Consider the following 18,343-nt stretch of genomic DNA (forward strand, 5'->3'; position numbering starts at 1 on the left):
CCTTAGGCCCCTAGCGCTTGTTTACTGATTGTGTCACCTGATCTTGCTCCAGGTTGTGAGGCAGGGTGGGAGGGCAGTGTGACTAGGAGCCCTCCCCAGGGAAGCTGGCTCTGCATGGCCACCCCTTCCTCCTCCGCAGGAAGCCGGGGGACTGAAATCATCGGACCTTGGTAAGGGGAAGGAGGGAGGGAACGACCGCCCTGGGCTCTGGTCTGAGTGATTCGTGTTCCTGCTGCTCGGTCCAGAAAGCGGGCTCCAGGACCGTCCCAGGGCTGGGTTTAGGTGGAAGACCTGGAAATAATCCTCAGAGCCTACAGCCACCAAAAACATGTGTAAAGGGAAAAGCAGCCCGCGTCAGACTCCTCAGGGGTACGCCCTAACGAGTGATGGACTGGCAGGTGGTGCGCTGGTTAAGGCAAAATATATATATATATATAAACATTTTGCTGCAGCAAAAATAGTACACAACAGCAGCCAAGGGTCAGCTCTATGGAGGCTGCTCAGAAGCTGGATCCCCATGGCAACCGTGGTTCAAAGCTCTGCTGATCAGCTTGGCACCCTGCCTAGCACATGCACAGGGCCTGAGTCCACAGGCTGGAGGACTGGAAGAAGGGGCTGTGGTGTAACCGGATGGTGCTCCCCTCTCTCACTCTCACACACATGTACACTCTATCATGAATGAGGGGGAAATGTTTTAAAAAGTACCCCCCTTGGGGCCAGCAGTTGGTATGGTGGTTAAAGGTGCTGGACTCCTACATGGCCAACCATGGTTCGAGACCTGGACCTGGCAGCTTGCTCTCTCTCTGATCAAAACTGAAAAATAATGATAATAAATAAATAATTCTTTAAAAAAAAGCACCCCCCAAAAACTCAAGAAAGTCAAATTTGAATCAAGGATTTTCTAACACCCAGCTATCTTTCAAGTGTCAATATAGAAAAAGTTTTAAAGGTCTAGCCTTTGTTTTCAATAGAAAGGAAGGAAAATGGACAACTCCAAATTAAATTTCCAACTCCAAAAATACAAAAAAAAAGGGGGGGGGAGACACCAAAGGAAAAAAACAAAGCAGGCAGAAGAAAGCGCAAAGAGGGAGATAATAGCAAAAGCAGAAATGAATAGTGGACAGGAAAAAGTAAGCTATAATTAGGAAATTAAAACCTTTTTTCTCTGAAAAATTCAAATAACTAGATAAGCACCTAGTTAAATTAACTGAGTATAGGGGTGGGGTGAAGGGGGTGTTTGACGTTCCAGTCTGAGAATTAAACTAATGAACACATTAACAGGAAAAAGACATATGCATTTATTTAAACACACACACACATATAAATTATTATTATTTGTTTAAAATTTCAACAGAGAGAGAGAGAGTGAGAGAGCAAGCCTCCAGGTCTGGGATTTGAACCACAGTTGACCCTGTGGGAGTCCAGCACCTTAACCACCATGCTCTGCCAGCCCGTTATTTTTGTTTTTAAAAACTGTTTGGGGCTGGCTGGTGGTGTGGTGGTTAAGGACAGTGGAGCCATGTGGCCAACTGTGTGGTTCCAGCCCTCGGCCTGGCGACTGGAGAAGCGCCAGGCACAGGTGCGTGTGCCCGGAATCCCAGTCAGAGGGAGGTGGAGGAGAGAATGCAGTGCACCCATTCCCCAGGAAGGCGCTCTCACTTTCTCTCCCAATCTTTTGCTCTCGCTGTCTCTCTCCAGTGAGAGCATACGCCCACTCTGACAAATTACAACCACGAACAAAAAACCCCAAGGGCGTTCGTCGGAGAGACAGCGAGCTTTGTGACAGGGCCTCCTCATCAGCCGCCCCTGCGTCCTCCTGCCGGGCCAGTTGGCGGGGACCAGGGGCAGCTGAGCATCCGGCTGAGCTGGGGCTCGAAGCTGTGCCTCTCCAGCTGCGGCTGCGGCTGTGATTGGGCGTGCTCATTCTGTACGGATGTGCGTGCGCAGGACTCCTTTGATGTGAGAGGCCAAGTGGGGAGGGTGGAAGTTCAAACACCATTTTATGGTACAAAAGAAATAGGCGCTGGGAGCCTGGGAGGTGGCCAGGCTGTGGGAGCTGAGGGGAAGCCCCAGAATGTGCTGTACCCCGTGCCCTGCCTAGGGGCAGTCTCTCTGTCGGGAGTGTCAGCCCCTAGCTTCAGGCAGATAAGGGGTCCCCAGGAGCACCCCTGGACACTGTACTTCTTATTTACTATTATTATTATTATTTTTGTAGAGGTTTTTGCCTTAGGGCATGTGTGCTCATTGGGGAGAGAGAGAGACAGAGACAGTGAGAGGGAAAGTGAGAAGTCCCCCACCAAAAGGATGGCCATGCCACAGTCCCTTCTCCATTCTCCTCCTGGGATCTTGGGCATGCACGCACACGTGCCCAGTGTGAGTTTCAAGCCACCAGGTCCAGTACTCGAACCATGGTCGGCCACGTGGGAGTCCAGCGATGTAACCGCTATGCCATCTGCTGACTCCTTATCATTTTATAAAGAGCCCTGTAACTGTCCTGTACATAATTACTGGATACAGTAAAGAAATAAAACAACAAAAAAAATACACACTTAGATTAACTAAAAAGAAACTATCAGAAGACTTTCAAAAGCAGCATCCTCCAGGTATTTAGTGTGGTTACTATTATTATCACTATTTTTATTATTACTTTCTAAGGTTTTTGCTAGAGGGAGCGTGCACTCACTGGAGAGAGACGGAGGGAAAATGAGACCTCACCTCTCCAGAGGGGATGGCCACGCCGTAGTCTCCTCTCCTCCATTTGTCCATCCTGTTGGGATTTTGGCACACACACACACACACACACACACACGTGCTCAGTGCAGTTTTCAAGCTACCAGGCTCGAGATTCGAACTGCAGTTGGCAAAGTGGGATCCAGTTTCCTTGACCACTAGGCCATAGGGCTGGCCTGGCACTTTTTATTTTGTATACTTGTGCGATCTTCTGTGAGAAGCCAGAACACACCACCTGCAAATTTTCTTCTCTGACATATTTGGGGCTGGTCACTCAGAGCTCAGGACTTTTTACATTGGATTACATCTTCACAGCATATAAAATGGCCTGGGCACACGTGTACCACGCGAGTCCAGTCAGAGACCGCCATCTCATCAACAGAGGTTTCCATTTTTGTGCCCATTCAATGTTTTCCTTTTTTTTTTAATTCCTTCCCTCCCTCTCGTCCCCCATTGCCTGCCCTCCTCCCACAGTCTCGAGAATCCTCAGACAGTGCTTTTCCTCGGCCCACATTTTCTTCCTGGTTGAAGGCTCTGAGGATTCTCTATCTTAACTGAGAGAGGGGGAGAGGTGGAGAGGGAGGTGCACGCTCCACAGGTATGGTCACATGCAGCCCCCAGGCCCCGAGCCTGATGGGTCTCTGGCACTTGCTGGCTGTCTGGGCCATGCGCATGTGTGCCCAGTACTCGGGCAGCAGTCACTGTGCAAGAGGGACCAGGCTCTCCTTGAGCTGACCACCGTGCGAGAGGGACTGGGCTCTCCTGACCACTGTGCCTCAGAGCTGGCCTGAAAAAGACCATTGTGAACACTGACCAGTAATGCCCGTAGCACATTACGAAACTAGAAGATAAGTAGAGCTTACTTGATGGGTTTAGTGATAGTTAAATGTTAGAAAACTCATTAATATAATTCATCATATTGATAGATATAAAAATAACTATCACATAAAATACTTTCAAATAAGTTAATTTAAAAAATTAATTTAAAATTTTTTTTCTCCTTTTCGGCTTTCAGCTTGGAGGAGGCCTCGGCGCAACTTTCTCTGGTCGTCCCGAATCCTGGTTCACCTGACTCCGACCACCGCCACCATGATGCCCAAGTTGGACCATGAGATCGAAGTCGTGTACCTGAGGAGCACTGGTGGCGAAGTCGGTGCCTCGTCTGCCCTGGCCCCCAGGATCGGCCCTCTGGGCCTGTCTCCAAAACAGTTGGTGATGACATCGCCAAGGCAACCAGTGAGTGGAAGGGCCTGAGGATGACCATGACATTGGCCATTCAGAATAGGCCGGCCCAGAATGAAGTGGCATGTCTGCCTCTAGCTGACCATCAAAGCCCTCAAAGAACCGCCAAGAGACAGAAGCAGAATAGTGAACACAGTGGGACATCACCTCTGACGGATCGTCAGCATTGCCCGACAGATGAGGTGCTGGTCTTTCGCCAGAGAACTCTCTGGAACCATTAAAGAGATCCTGGGGACAGTCCCGTCTGTAGGCAGCAATGTCGGTGGCCGCCACCCTCATGACATCATTGATGACATCAACAGTGGCACAGTGGAATGCCCAGCTAGTTAAGAAGCACACAGGAAAACATCATGTGACAACCAAAAAATTGTTTTTGTTGTTCTAGAGGGTACACGTGCTTGCCAGAGAGAGGCAGAGAGGGGAGGAGAGAGCACCTCCTGTGGGGAGTGACCATGCTGCAAGCTCTTCTCCGTCTCCCCCTGCTTTTGGAATCGCGGGCATGCATTCACACACTTCTCGAGTCGCAGTGTCCAGGACTCGAACTGCATGTGGGGTCTAGCTGCTTAACCACCAGGCCACAGAGCCAACCCTAAGTGTCCATTCCTAATTTAAAATATTCAAGGGGCCAGGGGGAGGTGCAGTGGCACTGGATAGACCCACACAGGGAGAGGTCCTGGTTCACGGCGTGGGACCTCCCTGAGCGTGCCACGGTGTACATGGGTGTGCCATGATTGGAGCTGCTGAGGCTGAGGATTGTGGTGTGAGGACCCTGGTGGGGGTATCCATCTTTCTGTCTCTGTCTCTTATGAATGAACAAGTCAGTAAGATTTTTAAAAAGAAATAGACAAACTTTTAAAAGAGTGAAGAAAATACATAATTTCCTAAAGGCAGCAATTTGCCCCGTAAGGGAAGCAGCGAAAGCACGCCCATCGCTCTTCAAGACTCGGTGTGGTCAGGAAGACGGGCAGTGCGCGGCACTGTAACCGCAAAAGCAGAAAATCGGGGGAGGGCGCCATGGCACAGCTGAAGTCCTGAGAATGAACTACGGAAATGGCAAACCTGGAAAACGGTCAATGCAGATTCAGGGTGCAAAGTGGACACGAAGTCCGTCCCCGCCAGCGCCCACCGGACTTCCACGGCTTGAGTGGCAGAAGTATGCTGAGACCATCGAACACACGAGGCCGGGGGAGAGCCGGGCAGACTGTAGGTCCCTCGCAGTGTGCTGGGCACCCTGGACTTCCTGGGGGCTGCAATGCGGTGAGGGCTGCTGCCCCTTCCTTCTCGGAGATGTCTGTCAGATAAGCGTGTCAGGTGGGAGCAGGCTTGGCCTCTAGTGACCCCACCCTGGGAAACGAAACCAGTGCTGACCCGATGGCCAACTAGAAAGCCACAAACACACTTTAATTTTCCCACATAGAGTTCATGCTGAGTTTGAGGGCTAAATACAGGAGAAGGCAACCTCAGAGGACCCTGCCAAAGTGACACAGAAACCATGTAGCCTCAGCCATCGGAGTCAAATACTCAGCAGAGGGAGGAGGCCTACTTCACATGCAGATTGGTCTTGCTCTGAGTATGCGCCAGGCTTTGAAGCTGTAGATATAGGAAGCTACTGGGAGGTTCCAATGTAAAGCATGAACGTGCCAAAGAGCAGAACCAGGTCTCTGATGTGTTCCAGGGCCAAGAAGACAGGCTCTCCAGAATCCCAACCAGAAGCCCAAGAGAGCTGTGCCCTGAGACAGGGATAAGCAAGAAGTCACATGAGTCTTCAGCTGTCATCCAGACTCAGCCCGTAGTAGCATGCACCTGTAGTTCTGGCTACTTGCAAGGCTGAGGCAGAAGGATTGCAAGGTAGCAAGAAAGCATTTGCTGCAATCCAACACCCTTTCATGATAAAAATGCTCGACAAACTAGGCCTAGAAGGAAACTTCCTCAGCATGATAAAGGACATTACCAGTAATAAAAAAAGTATCATACTTATTAAAATCATAATCAATAGTGAAGACTGGACACTTTCCCCCTAAGATGAGAAACAAGACAAGGATAGCAAGCATCTCCAGTTCTATTCAACATTTTCTGGAAGTTATAGCTGATGCAATTCAATAAAGAAAAAAAAGAGGGCATTCAGTTTGGAAAGGAAGAAGTAAAATGATCTTTATTTGCAAATCACATGACCTTATACATAGAAAATCTAGAAAGCTACACACACACACACACACACACACACACAACTGTCAGAACTATGGGGAAAAGTCAGCAAAGTTGCACAATACAAGATCAACATGTATCAATGTCATAAAAAAAATTGCCAGAGGGAGCATGCACTCACCAGAGAGAGACAGAGAGAGGGAAGGAAAGTAAAACAGCACTCCACCTTGTGCATGATCATGCCACAATCTCCTTTTCTATCTCTCCCTTCTTTTGAGATTTTGGAAATGCATGCACATGTGCCTGGCATGTTTCTCAGGCTACAGGGTCTGGGACTTGAATTGCATGGTTGGCCATGTGGGATTAAGCCACCTTAACCACCAGGCCACAGGTGGCTCAAGAGTGGCATTTTTATATACCTCAGGAATGAACGATCCAAAAAGGAAGTTAAAAAAAACCCAATTCCATCTACACTAGCAAAAACGATCAAATACTTAAGAATAAATTTAACCAAATAGGTGCAAGATTTGTAAACTAAAAACTACATTGCTGAAATAAATCAAGGAAGACCTAAATAAGTGGGAAGATATCCTATGTTCATGAATTGGAAGATTTAATATTAAAAATGACAACATTCTCCAAAGTGCTCTAAAGATTTGGTGTAATCTGTATCAAATACCACCAGTTTTAATTTTTTTTCTTTTTTTTCTGTCTTTTTTAAGAACTGGACAAGATTCTCCTGAAATTTGTATGGAATTTCAAGGGACCTAGACTAACCAAGAGAATCTTGAAAAAGAACAGTTGGGGACAAGTAGATGGAATAATGGTTGCGTCACCGGAATCCCATGTAGTCAACTATAGTTCAAGTCTTGATCTGGCAGCTTAAAATTCACACCAGGCATGTGTGTGTGAGACTAAAATCCCAAGAGGAGAATGGAGGAATAGGGGTTGCCTATATGGCCAGTCACCCTGGGGAATGATTTCTCACTTTGTCTGTCTGTCTCTCCAGTGAGAAAACAAACAAACAAACAAAAAATAGTTGGAGTACTCACATTTTCTGTTGAAAAATTTAGTACAATTCTACAATAATCAAAATGGTGTGGTTATAACATAAGGGGAGACCAATGAGTAGAACAGAGAACCAGAAATAAGCCCTCACATGTACGGTCAATTGATTTTTCACAAGAATGTCAGGTGAAATGGGGGAAGAAAAGTTGTTTCTAACAAATGATGCTGGGGTAGCCAGATATCCACAGTGAAAAAAATGAAGTTGGGTCCTTACTTCACACACATTAAATAGAAACATTAGCTAAAAGTGGATATGAGACATAAATACAAGCTAACATTCTAAAACTTTTAGAAGAAAGCATAGTGGTGAATCTCCATAGCCTTGGCTCTGACAATGATCTCTTACCTATGCCACCAAGGCATGGGCAACAGCATCAATAAAACAATAAACTAGACTTCATAAAAATTGGAAACTTAAAAATAAATTGTTGTAAGGCAATGACCAGAGAGAGACAGAGAGAGAAAGGGAAAGTGAGAAATCACCCAAGGGGGATGACTGTGCTGCATTCCCTTCTCCTTCATTCTCCTCTCAGGATTTTGGGCATGCACACACATGTACCTGGCATGTTTTTCAAGTCACCAGGTCTGAGACTTGGACTGCACTGTTGGTCATCTAGAATTCAGCTGTCTTAACCTCCAGGCCACAGGCTGGCCTCCAAATTAAAAACTTTTGTGCATTCAAGTGCAATATGCAGAAAATTAAAAGACAACCCACCAAATGAGAGAATATATATGAAAGGATCATACATAACACAAAGAATATATAAAGAACTCCAACAATTCAATAAGAAGACAAATGCACAAAGGACTTGAGTAGACATTTCTCTATCCAAGTGGCCAACAAGAACATGAGAAAATGCTCAACTTCATTGGTCATTTGGAAAATGATCATCAGAACCACAAAGAGATAGCCCTTCACACTCTTCAGGATGGCTGTAATAATAATGATAATAATTATCATGTAAAAACCCAGAGAGTGGCTGACTGGGTTTGGTGTTTTGCACAATGCTGAGGCCTAGAGACTGGAACTGATGCCTGACTCTTGAATTAGTGTTAGCAGAAGAGAAAGGGAGGACCCAGAAAACATCATGGATGAATTCAGGAAAGCCAAAGTGCCCTGTCCCTCATGGCCTAACAAATGCTTGCCTGACTAAGGTGGGGGGCTGTGGATTAGAGAATATACATAAACATAAACACACAAAGACACACAAGAAAAGTAGGGGTCAGATGGTCCAGATTCCTCTGATGGAGGCAGCCATGGCCCCAAATCATTCCCAGGTTTACTCTTTTAAAGGGCAGAAAGTGGGGGAAGGGAGAGTAGAATGCAAGGGCAGTTGTTTTCAGATGTTAATCTGCTGAAGATGTGAAGATGCCTGGCCCCATGTAGTCCTAAGAAAGTTTTCCTTAATCTTCTTGGGCCAATTCTGATTAAGATATGTGACTTCCTTTAAACTGATATTGCTCTGCAGTTTTGGAAACACAGAGAGCTAATGTATTCACATGTTAATGGAGTACATTGCCTTGCAAATGACTGCCCATAGAACCATGTTTCTACATGTGTCTAAAGGTCACCAGGAAAGCCAAAGTGCCCTGTCCCTCATGGCCTAACAAATGCTTGCCTGACTAAGGTGGGGGGCTGTGGATTAGAGAATATACATAAACATAAACACACAAAGACACACAAGAAAAGTAGGGGTCAGATGGTCCAGATTCCTCTGATGGAGGCAGCCATGGCCCCAAATCATTCCCAGGTTTACTCTTTTAAAGGGCAGAAAGTGGGGGAAGGGAGAGTAGAATGCAAGGGCAGTTGTTTTCAGATGTTAATCTGCTGAAGATGTGAAGATGCCTGGCCCCATGTAGTCCTAAGAAAGTTTTCCTTAATCTTCTTGGGCCAATTCTGATTAAGATATGTGACTTCCTTTAAACTGATATTGCTCTGCAGTTTTGGAAACACAGAGAGCTAATGTATTCACATGTTAATGGAGTACATTGCCTTGCAAATGACTGCCCATAGAACCATGTTTCTACATGTGTCTAAAGGTCACCATGTTTGCTCAGATTCAGGCTGCTCCCTACACCCATGGCCACAGGAAGCTTGCCTGGTCTCTGTGATATTTTCCAAGGAGAGGTTGCTATGGTGACTGGCCTGGCCCACTGCACTTATGTCACCTTCTCAGGTAGATAGTCTCTCAGAGAAAGTGGATGTTGGAGACTGTGTGGGTGAAGCTGATTGACCAAGAGATGAGAAATGATAGGACAGAAGTATCCCTGTCCATGAAAGTTGTCAACCGAGGGACTGGGTAGACCTCAATCCAGTGATGACATCCTTGAATGAGAAGAGATGGAGCCCACCCCCTCATGAATATGCATGGAGAGCCCTCCTCCCTTAGAGGTTGACCGGAGGCCCTTGGGCTGCCACCTTCTCCTGAGCAGTTTACTCTGCCTGGGGACATTTTCCCACTCTGCTCAATAAACTTGCTTCACTGTGCCGTCTGACTCGCATTTGAAGTTGTTTTTGGGTTTCTGTGATGAAGACAAGAACCCAAGAGAACTCTCACCCCAGAGATACATTCTTGACACAAAACAAAATGAAAGAGAATACCCCAGGAAGTAGTAAGTAGGGGAGGATGTGGAGAGATGGGAACGGTCCTTCACTGCCCATGGGAGTGTGACTTGTCGTGGTTTCTGCAGTGAATCTGGGGGTTCCTTGGTAAGGTAATTGCAGAATTACCACAAACCCACCAATTCTATTCATGGATCTCTGCCCAAGAAGGGGGTCAAGTGAAGCCAAATGCTCATAACCGGGCTCTTCACAGCAGCAGATGGAGAGCTGCACCAATGGGTGTGCACACGTGTGTGTGGTGCAGGCAGCCTTGTCAGGAAGAGCATGCTGATACATGCTCATGTACAGACCAACCAACAGACATGATGCTAAGTGAAGGCGGTCAGGCACAAGAGGCCAGAGTTCGCTTGGTTTGACATGTGTGAAACCACCGGCACGGGCAGGTCCGTGGACGGAGGGCAGATTAGTGGCTGCTGGGAGCTGTGAAGAGAGATTTGAGGGGTGACTATGTATGACAATAGGGTTACCTACTTGGGTGATGAAAGTATTTTGTAACTAGATCTGGTGAGGGTTGTACAACCTCACACTTGTACTAAGTGCCACTGAATGGTACTCTTTAGAATGGCTGCAGTGCTGGACTGTAAGTGTATTTTACCATAGTGAAAACAGATGGGGCATTGGGCCAGCCTGATGGCACGGTGGGTAAGGTGCTGGATCCCACATGGCCGACTGCTTGGTTTGAGTCCCAGACCAAAACTAGACTGGGCAGGTGTGTGTACAGGCCCAGAATCCCAAAAGGAGAAAGGAGGGGAAGGGATTGCGGCATGTCCACCCTCCCTGGGAAGTGATTTTTCACTCCTCTCTCTCCAGTGAGTGGAAAACTATAAGAGAAAATGGACAGAAAATAAAACCACGATGCCAATACAGAAATGGAAGACAAACATCAAATTGAACCCTGCGGTTGTGCAAAGATGCTGGGCCTCACTTTCAATAGGACCAATGCAAATCAAGACGGTGCCAAGACGGAGACGCCACCTCCGGCCGTCACAGGTCTGACGCGCTGGGCTATGGCACGCCACTGTGGAAGTCCCTGAGTCAATCTTGAGACCCGGCTGGGAGGCCACGAGGGTGCACACGCCTCACGGCAAGATCTGTGACCAGAGGATCTGCTGGAGCCACAGCCTCGTCTGGACACCGATGCACCGGAGCTGCGTGTGGGACCTCTGCCGGTCACCTGGCCAGACTTGGCCTGACATCATTCTTGCTACTGTCCTGCTAGCTGAGGACAATTGTCCCAAATAAATGGCATAATCCCATCCCGTCTCTCCCCAGCTTGTGTCTTACCTTGAAGCCTGGTGGACGACTGTGAGCCTGCAGGAGTGACTTGGAGCCCAGGTGACGCTCCAGCTGTGGTCCCCGACCTGTGGCTTGGAGTAAGCCTCTTCCAGGGACTAGCAGGTGGTATAATGGTGACATGGCTGGACTCCCACGTAGTTGACCTAGTTCGAGTTCCGAACCCGGTGGCTTAAAACTCACAGCAGGTGTGTGTGCGTGCGTGCCCAAGATCCCAGGGAGGAAAAAGAAGGGATTGTAGCCTGGCCATCCCCCCTTGGAAGGAATTTCTCACTTCCTGTCTCTCTGTCTCTCTGGCGAGCAGACACACCCTTTAGCAAAAAGTCTTTATAAAAAAAGAGGGAGAGAGGGAGAGAGAAATAAGCTTCTCCCGATGATTGCAGGGTACGGTGACCTCCATCCACACCACTACCTGCCATGGCAGGCTGGTGGCTTTGGCAGCAGCTGTCTGCTCACAGTCCTGGACGCCGGAATTTGCTGTCAAGGTACGGGAAGCCCACTTGACGTCGTGGATGGGGCCTAGCTTGGAGCTCCCAAAGGAGGGAGCGGGAGCGAGAGCAAGAGCCGGCACAGGTGCCCTGACCTGTCCCTGTAAGGGCATGCTGACCGGGATTCGGGGCACATGTGCACACGCACCTGCTGTGTTTTTCAAGCCGCCAGGGCTGAGATTCGAGCCCCTGTAGGCCATGTGGGATGGCTGTCTTAGCCAGCCCAGCCCATACGGCTTTAAAGACAAAATTTCAAAAGTTGAACAACATTCTTGCGATTGAGGCTGTGAGGAGACAAGGGCATCTAGTCGCTGGTAGGAAAGCGAATTGGAACCAGCCCTGAAGGACAAGTCAGCAGTGTCTGTCCCCTGCCGAACGGTCTCTGAAGCGACACCTCTGGCAATGCTACTGTGCAGTCGCAAGGCTACTCCTGAAGGCACTGCACATCACTGCCAGGGAGGGAGGGGCATGGGCACAGTACCAGGCCGGCCAGTGGTTTCTGCCGACTGTCCTGTGATGTCCAGAACGCCTTGTGAAGTGAGAAAAAACAAAATGCAAGTCGGGTCCGCTGTGGCCTGCCTGCTCCAGCCACCTTGACGGCGCCGCTCTGAGGCTGCAGGTGTGAGGGGTCTCTGCGGTGGCCGCCGGCAGTGAGTACGGGGGCCAGGGGCGTTGGCTGCCGCCAGGTCTGGAGTCTGAGCACTGGAGGATGCTGGTCAGGGGGCGCTTCGCCAGCAGCGGGGCAAAATCGGAGGTGCCAGTGACCAGTGGCCATAGTAAATGTGGAAACTGGGATGGCACCGCCGTCCGGTCTGGAAGCTTGCTTCGTGCTGAGTGTCAGAGAGGGCGTTCTCGTCCACGGCAGGCCGCGGATATGCCGGGGGCTTTCTTCCAGGACATGCATGTGGGTGCCATTGGGTACATTCCTGGGTTTTCTAGAGTTGTCCCCTGCTGTTTCGAAGTCAGAGGAACAACCTCCAAAGCTTGATGGAGCTGTGAGACCTGGGACGGAGGCAGGCAAACCCAGCCTGGGGTTTAGCCAGGGGACTCCAGTGCAGCCCAGGACCTGCCGGTTACGGGAGTTGGATCTCACATGGCAGACGACCCTGTTGGCGTGAGAAATGCGCCGAGCACATGTGTGTGCATACATGCCCCAGTCATGGCAGGACGGCAGGATGGAGCAGCAGGGGGTGGGGCAGGGCTGCTTTTCCTCCCACCTCCCTCATAGTGACCAGCTTCTCTACCTGACATGTGCTTCCCCACAGAGGGGTCCAAGCCCAGCTTCCTGTCACCAGATCCAGATGTTCCTTTTCCGCTCAGCGTCCCAGGGACAGCTCTGCCAGCCGTGGCAGCTTGGCACCTCCATTCTCCTGCAGGAGGAGCACCCCCAGACCACCGAGGCCCAGCAGCAACACGGACGCTCCTTGCCATCCGGCCTCTCCTCGGGTGTCGCATGTGCAGGGGCGCTTCTCACGGCAGAATGAACAGAGCCTCGGAGGAGCTGGGACGAACCCCAGGTCTGAGCCAAGGGAGCCCAGGAGCCACCGGAATGGCCGTCCTGCGGACTCTGAGCACTGAGGCTAGCGCTTTCCTCAATAGCTGCACAAACATGCATTGTGATCGAGCTGAGTAATCTCCGGCCTGCCTGGCTGCTCCTGCTGCTCACTTCCGCCCTCTTCTGATATTTTGGTCGTATCTGGGTGAAATGCATTTCTTTTCTAGTGAAGGGCTTTTTCTGAAGGGCTGTTTTCCCTCCATCCAGCAGCTGCCTGTAAAAGCGGATTTCTCTTCCTGAAATCGCACCAGACACTGTCCTTGAAAGCCAAACTCAGGGGCCAGCAGATGGCATGGTGGTTAAGGCTAACTGCAGTTTCAGTCCCAGACCCAGTGGCTTGAACATGACGCCGGACACATATGTGCATGCCCAGCATCCCAGGAGGAGACTGGAAGAGAAGGGACTGTGGCCTGGCGTCGCTCCTCCCCACCCCCGCCCTCTCGGGTGTGACCTCTCACTTTCCCTCTCTCTGTCTCTCTCTGGTGAGTGTACGCACTCTATGACAAAAACCTTAAGACAAAACACTAAAAACCTCAATCCGGTGCTCAGGGCCCACAGACGCAAGAGGCCTCCAGACCCAAGTCTCTTTCCATTCTCCTCTGTGCTCCTCAGCCTCTGTCTGAACCTCTCAGAGCCTGCCCCCTAGGAACAGGGTGGGGACCCCTCTTTGCCAGCTCCCTCAGGGAGGTGACCAGCTCCTCTGGCACCAGCTCTGGCCTGCTCTCAGTGCCCCGCCAGGTCCTGCTGCCTGCACACCTGTGCTGAAGGAATGACCAAGGCCAGCCCTGGGGCAGACGGCTCTGGAGTGGCCTCTCGCTCTCCAGGAGGGACCGTGTTTGCGAAGTGCAAGTCCAGGCCCATCCTTGCTCTGCACCAATCAGGAAGGGCCGAGGGCAGGACTACTCTTTGGCACACACGGCCCCAGATGGTTGCTTCGCCACTTGCTCTGCAGCCTGGCAGAGAGGATGGTGAGGAGCCGGACGGGCAAGGCTGGGTGGGAGGCCCAGGGTGGGCACCCTGGGGTGCAGGGCAGGCCTCCGGGGAGAGTCTCAGGACAAGGAGAGAGGAGTCTTGAGGGGAAACGAGCCCACCAAGGGCAAACTGTGCTGGGGAGGGGGGCATGGAGATAGCAGGAAGTCCTGGAACTTTCTCTCCCAGGATGTGCCGGCCCCAGGAGGGCGAGGGCCAGCTCAACCCCCAGGGACTGTCCTTCCCCAGGCAGAAGCGCCCAGGCCATGCTGGCCTCTGTGCTGGGCCTGCTGGGGGCCCAGCTGTGCACCAGAAGAGGGGAGGGGCGTGAGGGAGGGTTCCCAGAGCCCTGCGGAGGTGGAGATGGGGCTTCCTGGGCTCGGGGTGGGGCTGGCTGTAGCCTGGTGTCTGCGCGGGCCCCACCTCGCGGTGTGTCTGTCCGGTGCCCACTCTGCGCCTGTTGCTGCACACGGGTGTGCACGAGTCTGCTGACACCCGTGTGCCGGGCCCTGGTGCCGTGTGTCTCAGAGGCCAGGGGACGTGCCAGCCTGGATGCTGCAGGCAGTGTGGGCCCATCGTGCTGGCCACTTGGGTTTGGGCACAAGGGGCAGCCCTGGTGGCCCTGAGCTCACACCTGCTCCTGTGCCCATGACCTCATGGCCTCACTCCCTGCCCCTGCCTCCGTCCCGCCCCTGGTCATTTCTTTCCTGCTTCCCCACCCTTGGGCCTCCTTGCCCTCAGCCTGACTCCCAAACAGGCCAGCCCAGGGCCTCCTGTGCTTCGAGCCTCCCCTCTGCCTGCAGGGCCCACAGTCAGGCCTGGCAGCATACGACCTCTTGGCAGGTGTGTAGATGCCGGGCACAGGCTCCCTGCCCTCCTCGGCCACCCAGCCCAGCATCTGGGTGCCCACCCCCACTGTCCTTTGCTCATGGGCTCGGTCTGGCCGCCTGACCTGCCCAAGCCTCTGTGGCACTTGAAGCCCACCGCTGCCGGCGCCCGTGGGGCCACGTGGAGACTGCCTGACTTGGCAGCTGCCCAAGGTCTGTGCTGGCTCTCACGTCGGAGGGCCAGCCAGGGAGGTGGGGCATGAGGGCCGCCCAGAGCCCCAGGACAACTCACTGGTTCCCTCACCCTTCACCATCCTCTGCAGCCCAGGCTCCCGCTCCCTAAAGCACAGGTGACGCCCCCTCTCAGGGTCCACTGGGCCAGGGAGGCCGCTCTTTCTTCCTGGGCCTGCAGGCTAGGCAGGAGGGGACGCAGGTACAGGCGGCCATGTGGGAGGCACGGTCAGGCCTTGGTGTGCTTTTGCATGCCGGATCACTGCCTGGACAGAGGGGCCCCCGTTCTCACTCAGCTCTGGCCTCTCCTCAGCTCAGGGGCTGCACTGCTACGAGTGCCTGATAACCTCAGACTTCAGCTCCTGCAGGTTGCGGACATGCTACTTCCCTGACAGCTTCTGCATCTCCCAGGAGGTGGTCGCTGTCATGGGTGAGTCCAGGGAGATGGGCGGGCCCTCTTGGGCAGGGCAGGGCTCCTGAGGGGAGGGCAGGGTGGGGCTGGGCCCCGCGGCTGAGCCAGGACTGCCATCCTGCAAGGCTGGGGACCATTGCAGCTTCTGGAGCAGAGGGATCCCCCTCGTAGCCTCCTCGCTGTGGGTGCCATTTCAGCCCTTCCCACATCCGCGGGAGGGCCCCCGTCTCCACTCCAGCAGTCTGAGCCTGCACAGGTGCCCAGTGGCCCTGCCTCCATCCTCACACTGTCCCTGGGGTCTTACCTGCTCCATGAAGGAGGGACCTGTGGGCACTTAGTGGGTGCACCTGACCATAGAGACCCAGAGACAGGTGGCTTCACACAGAAGGAAAGACTCCGGCATGGTGGGGTATCAGCCAGGCCATGGGGAACCAGGAGGGGTGCGTCTGGTCCCGGAGCGCTGAGGCCGGAGGCCTAGACCCAGGGCTCACATCTACTGCCCTCCACCTGCCGCCTCCCACCGAGGGCTCCTTGCTGGGGAAGGGGCTCCCACTGACGGTGCCGCCCCTTTCTGCTGCGCCCCAGTTCTGGTGACTGCCCTTCTCACACTTCGACATCCCCTTAGTCAAAGGGTATGGCTGGGCTCTCTGGTTTCCTCCTGGTTCGGGTTCCCAGCCACCCTGCAGACTTCAGGGCCCTGAGATTGTCCAGAGCAGGCCTCAGGGGGGCAGAGCGTGCTCAGTTCCCTCTCTCCTGCGGGGTCTGAGACCGAGAAACTGCAGAGAAAGTTCTGCCTTCCCACCTGCCCGAAGGACAGCTACCAACTCAAGAGCATGAACATCTTGGGTGCTGTGGTCAACTCCACGCTCTCCTGCTGCAAGGGTGACCTCTGCCGCGCCGGCGCCCTGGCCACAGGCAGCCTCTGGGCCCTGACGTGGGGGCTCGTGCTCAGCCTGGGCTCTGTCCTGCTCTGGGTCTTGCTGTGACGCCCCTTCCAGTCCCCTGGGTCCAGGCCCCTCTTCCATCTCAGCGTGTAACTTGCTTCCCAGTTCAGGCCCCGTGGGCAGGTAGTGGAGGAATTTGTTCTTCCAGCTGTCAGGCTAAGGGAAGGGTGTGGTCATGCTGGAGGGGTTCCTTGTCAGGCAACTCTGGCGGCGGGGGTCCCTCGTGGGCAGACGTTGTGGAAACCTGCTTGGACTCACCCCTTTCACTGGGCCTGGGGCCACGGGAGAGGAGGCAGTTTAGGGTTGCCCCGTGTTGGCGTGGGAAGTGGAGGTGCAGGTGTATCCAGAACTGGGGCACCAGAAGAGGAGGGGCTCGGCAGGGCAATGGCTGCTGAACTCTGTCCATGTGACCCACTGCCACTGAACAGGACGCCTTGAGCAAGGTCAGCTTCCCAGTGTCACGATGGGTGGCGAGGGTGGATGGGACCTCTCTGTGCTACCTTTGCAGCTTCCTGTCACCCTGTAATGATTTCAAAGTTAAGTGTTTTTGTTTTTTAAAATCAGAGCTATTTGGTGGTTATTGTGGCTGGGTCCCACAGGGCCGACTACAGGGTTTGAATCCTGGGCCTGGTGGCTTAAAAAAACATGCTGAGTGGGGCTGGCAGGTGGCTCGGTGGTTAAGGCGCTGGACTCCCATATGGCTGACCACAGTTCGAGTCCTGGACCTGGTGGCTTGTTTTCTCATTTTCTCTCTCTCTCACTCTGTTCCTCTCTAGTCAAATTAAAATAAATAAATAGAATTAAATAAAATAATTCTTAAAAAAAAACCCCAAAACAAAAACGTGCTGGGCATGTATGCATACATGTCCAAAATCTAGGAAGGGAGAATGAGAAGGGATTGCGGCGTGACCACCTCTCATGGAGTGCATTCTCACTTTCTTGCTCTGTGTCTCCTATGAGTACACATGCCCTCTGGTAAAATTAAAAATAAAAACTAAAAAGAAGGGCTATTTTTGTTTTCTGTTTTTCATTGTGTCATTTTATATAAGCTTTTAACGAATAATTTCTTTTAATTTTTTCAAAGTATTCCCTTACAGTTGTTAGTGAGACCCTTTATTATGTTTTAAACCTCTGTTGATACTGAATTTATCATTGCTCTTGTGGGTGTTTTTGGTTTGGGGCCAGAGAGGGGAGAAGGAGAGAGGGAGAGACAGAGAGAGAGGGAGAGAGAGGGAGAGCGAGCGAGGAGAGAGAGAGAGAGAGAGAGAGAGAGAGAGAGAGAGAGAGAGAGAGAGAGAGAGAGAGAGAGAGAGAGAGAGAGAGAGAGAGAGAGAGAGAGAGAGAGAGAGAGAGAGAGAGAGAGAGAGAGAGAGAGAGAGAGAGAGAGAGAGAGAGAGAGAGAGAGAGAGAGAGAGAGAGAGAGAGAGAGAGAGAGAGAGAGAGAGAGAGAGAGAGAGAGAGAGAGAGAGAGAGAGAGAGAGAGAGAGAGAGAGAGAGAGAGAGAGAGAGAGAGAGAGAGAGAGAGAGAGAGAGAGAGAGAGAGAGAGAGAGAGAGAGAGAGAGAGAGAGAGAGAGAGAGAGAGAGAGAGAGAGAGAGAGAGAGAGAGAGAGAGAGAGAGAGAGAGAGAGAGAGAGAGAGAGAGAGAGAGAGAGAGAGAGAGAGAGAGGGAGAGCGAGCGAGGAGAGAGAGAGCCCCACTCAACCCACTCACCAGGGCAAGGTCACGCGGCAGTCGTCTTCATCTCTATCGCATCAGGGCCTTGGGCGCGCGCGCACACACACACACGCACACACACACGCACACACACACACACGC

General features: G+C 52.0%; 1 protein-coding gene across 1 annotated transcript; it reads left to right on the top strand.

The window, feature by feature from the left end:
• The first annotated feature begins 10,719 nt into the window (after nucleotides 1–10,719).
• LY6S (lymphocyte antigen 6 family member S) lies at nucleotides 10,720–16,569 on the top strand. The gene is made up of 3 exons (XM_014589158.1): nucleotides 10,720–10,798; nucleotides 15,485–15,601; nucleotides 16,295–16,569. The coding sequence occupies exons 1-3, from the start codon at nucleotides 10,720–10,722 to the stop codon at nucleotides 16,567–16,569; spliced, it is 471 nt and encodes a 156-aa protein (XP_014444644.1).
• The last annotated feature ends 1,774 nt before the right edge of the window (nucleotides 16,570–18,343 follow it).

This window comes from Tupaia chinensis, unplaced genomic scaffold (genome assembly GCF_000334495.1).
Source record: "Tupaia chinensis unplaced genomic scaffold, TupChi_1.0 Scaffold000335_1, whole genome shotgun sequence".
In the NCBI taxonomy this organism is placed as follows: domain Eukaryota; kingdom Metazoa; phylum Chordata; class Mammalia; order Scandentia; family Tupaiidae; genus Tupaia; species Tupaia belangeri.

What these genes read in the sequence shown, in the direction of transcription:
- LY6S (XM_014589158.1), top strand. Translation starts at nt 10,720, where the DNA reads ATGCTGGGCCTCACTTTCAATAGGACCAATGCAAATCAAGACGGTGCC. An exon ending in GCCACCTCCGGCCGTCACAG is followed by an intron (nt 10,799 to 15,484) that starts GTCTGACGCGCT and finishes GCCTCTCCTCAG; the next exon opens with CTCAGGGGCTGCACTGCTAC. An exon ending in GGAGGTGGTCGCTGTCATGG is followed by an intron (nt 15,602 to 16,294) that starts GTGAGTCCAGGG and finishes GAGATTGTCCAG; the next exon opens with AGCAGGCCTCAGGGGGGCAG.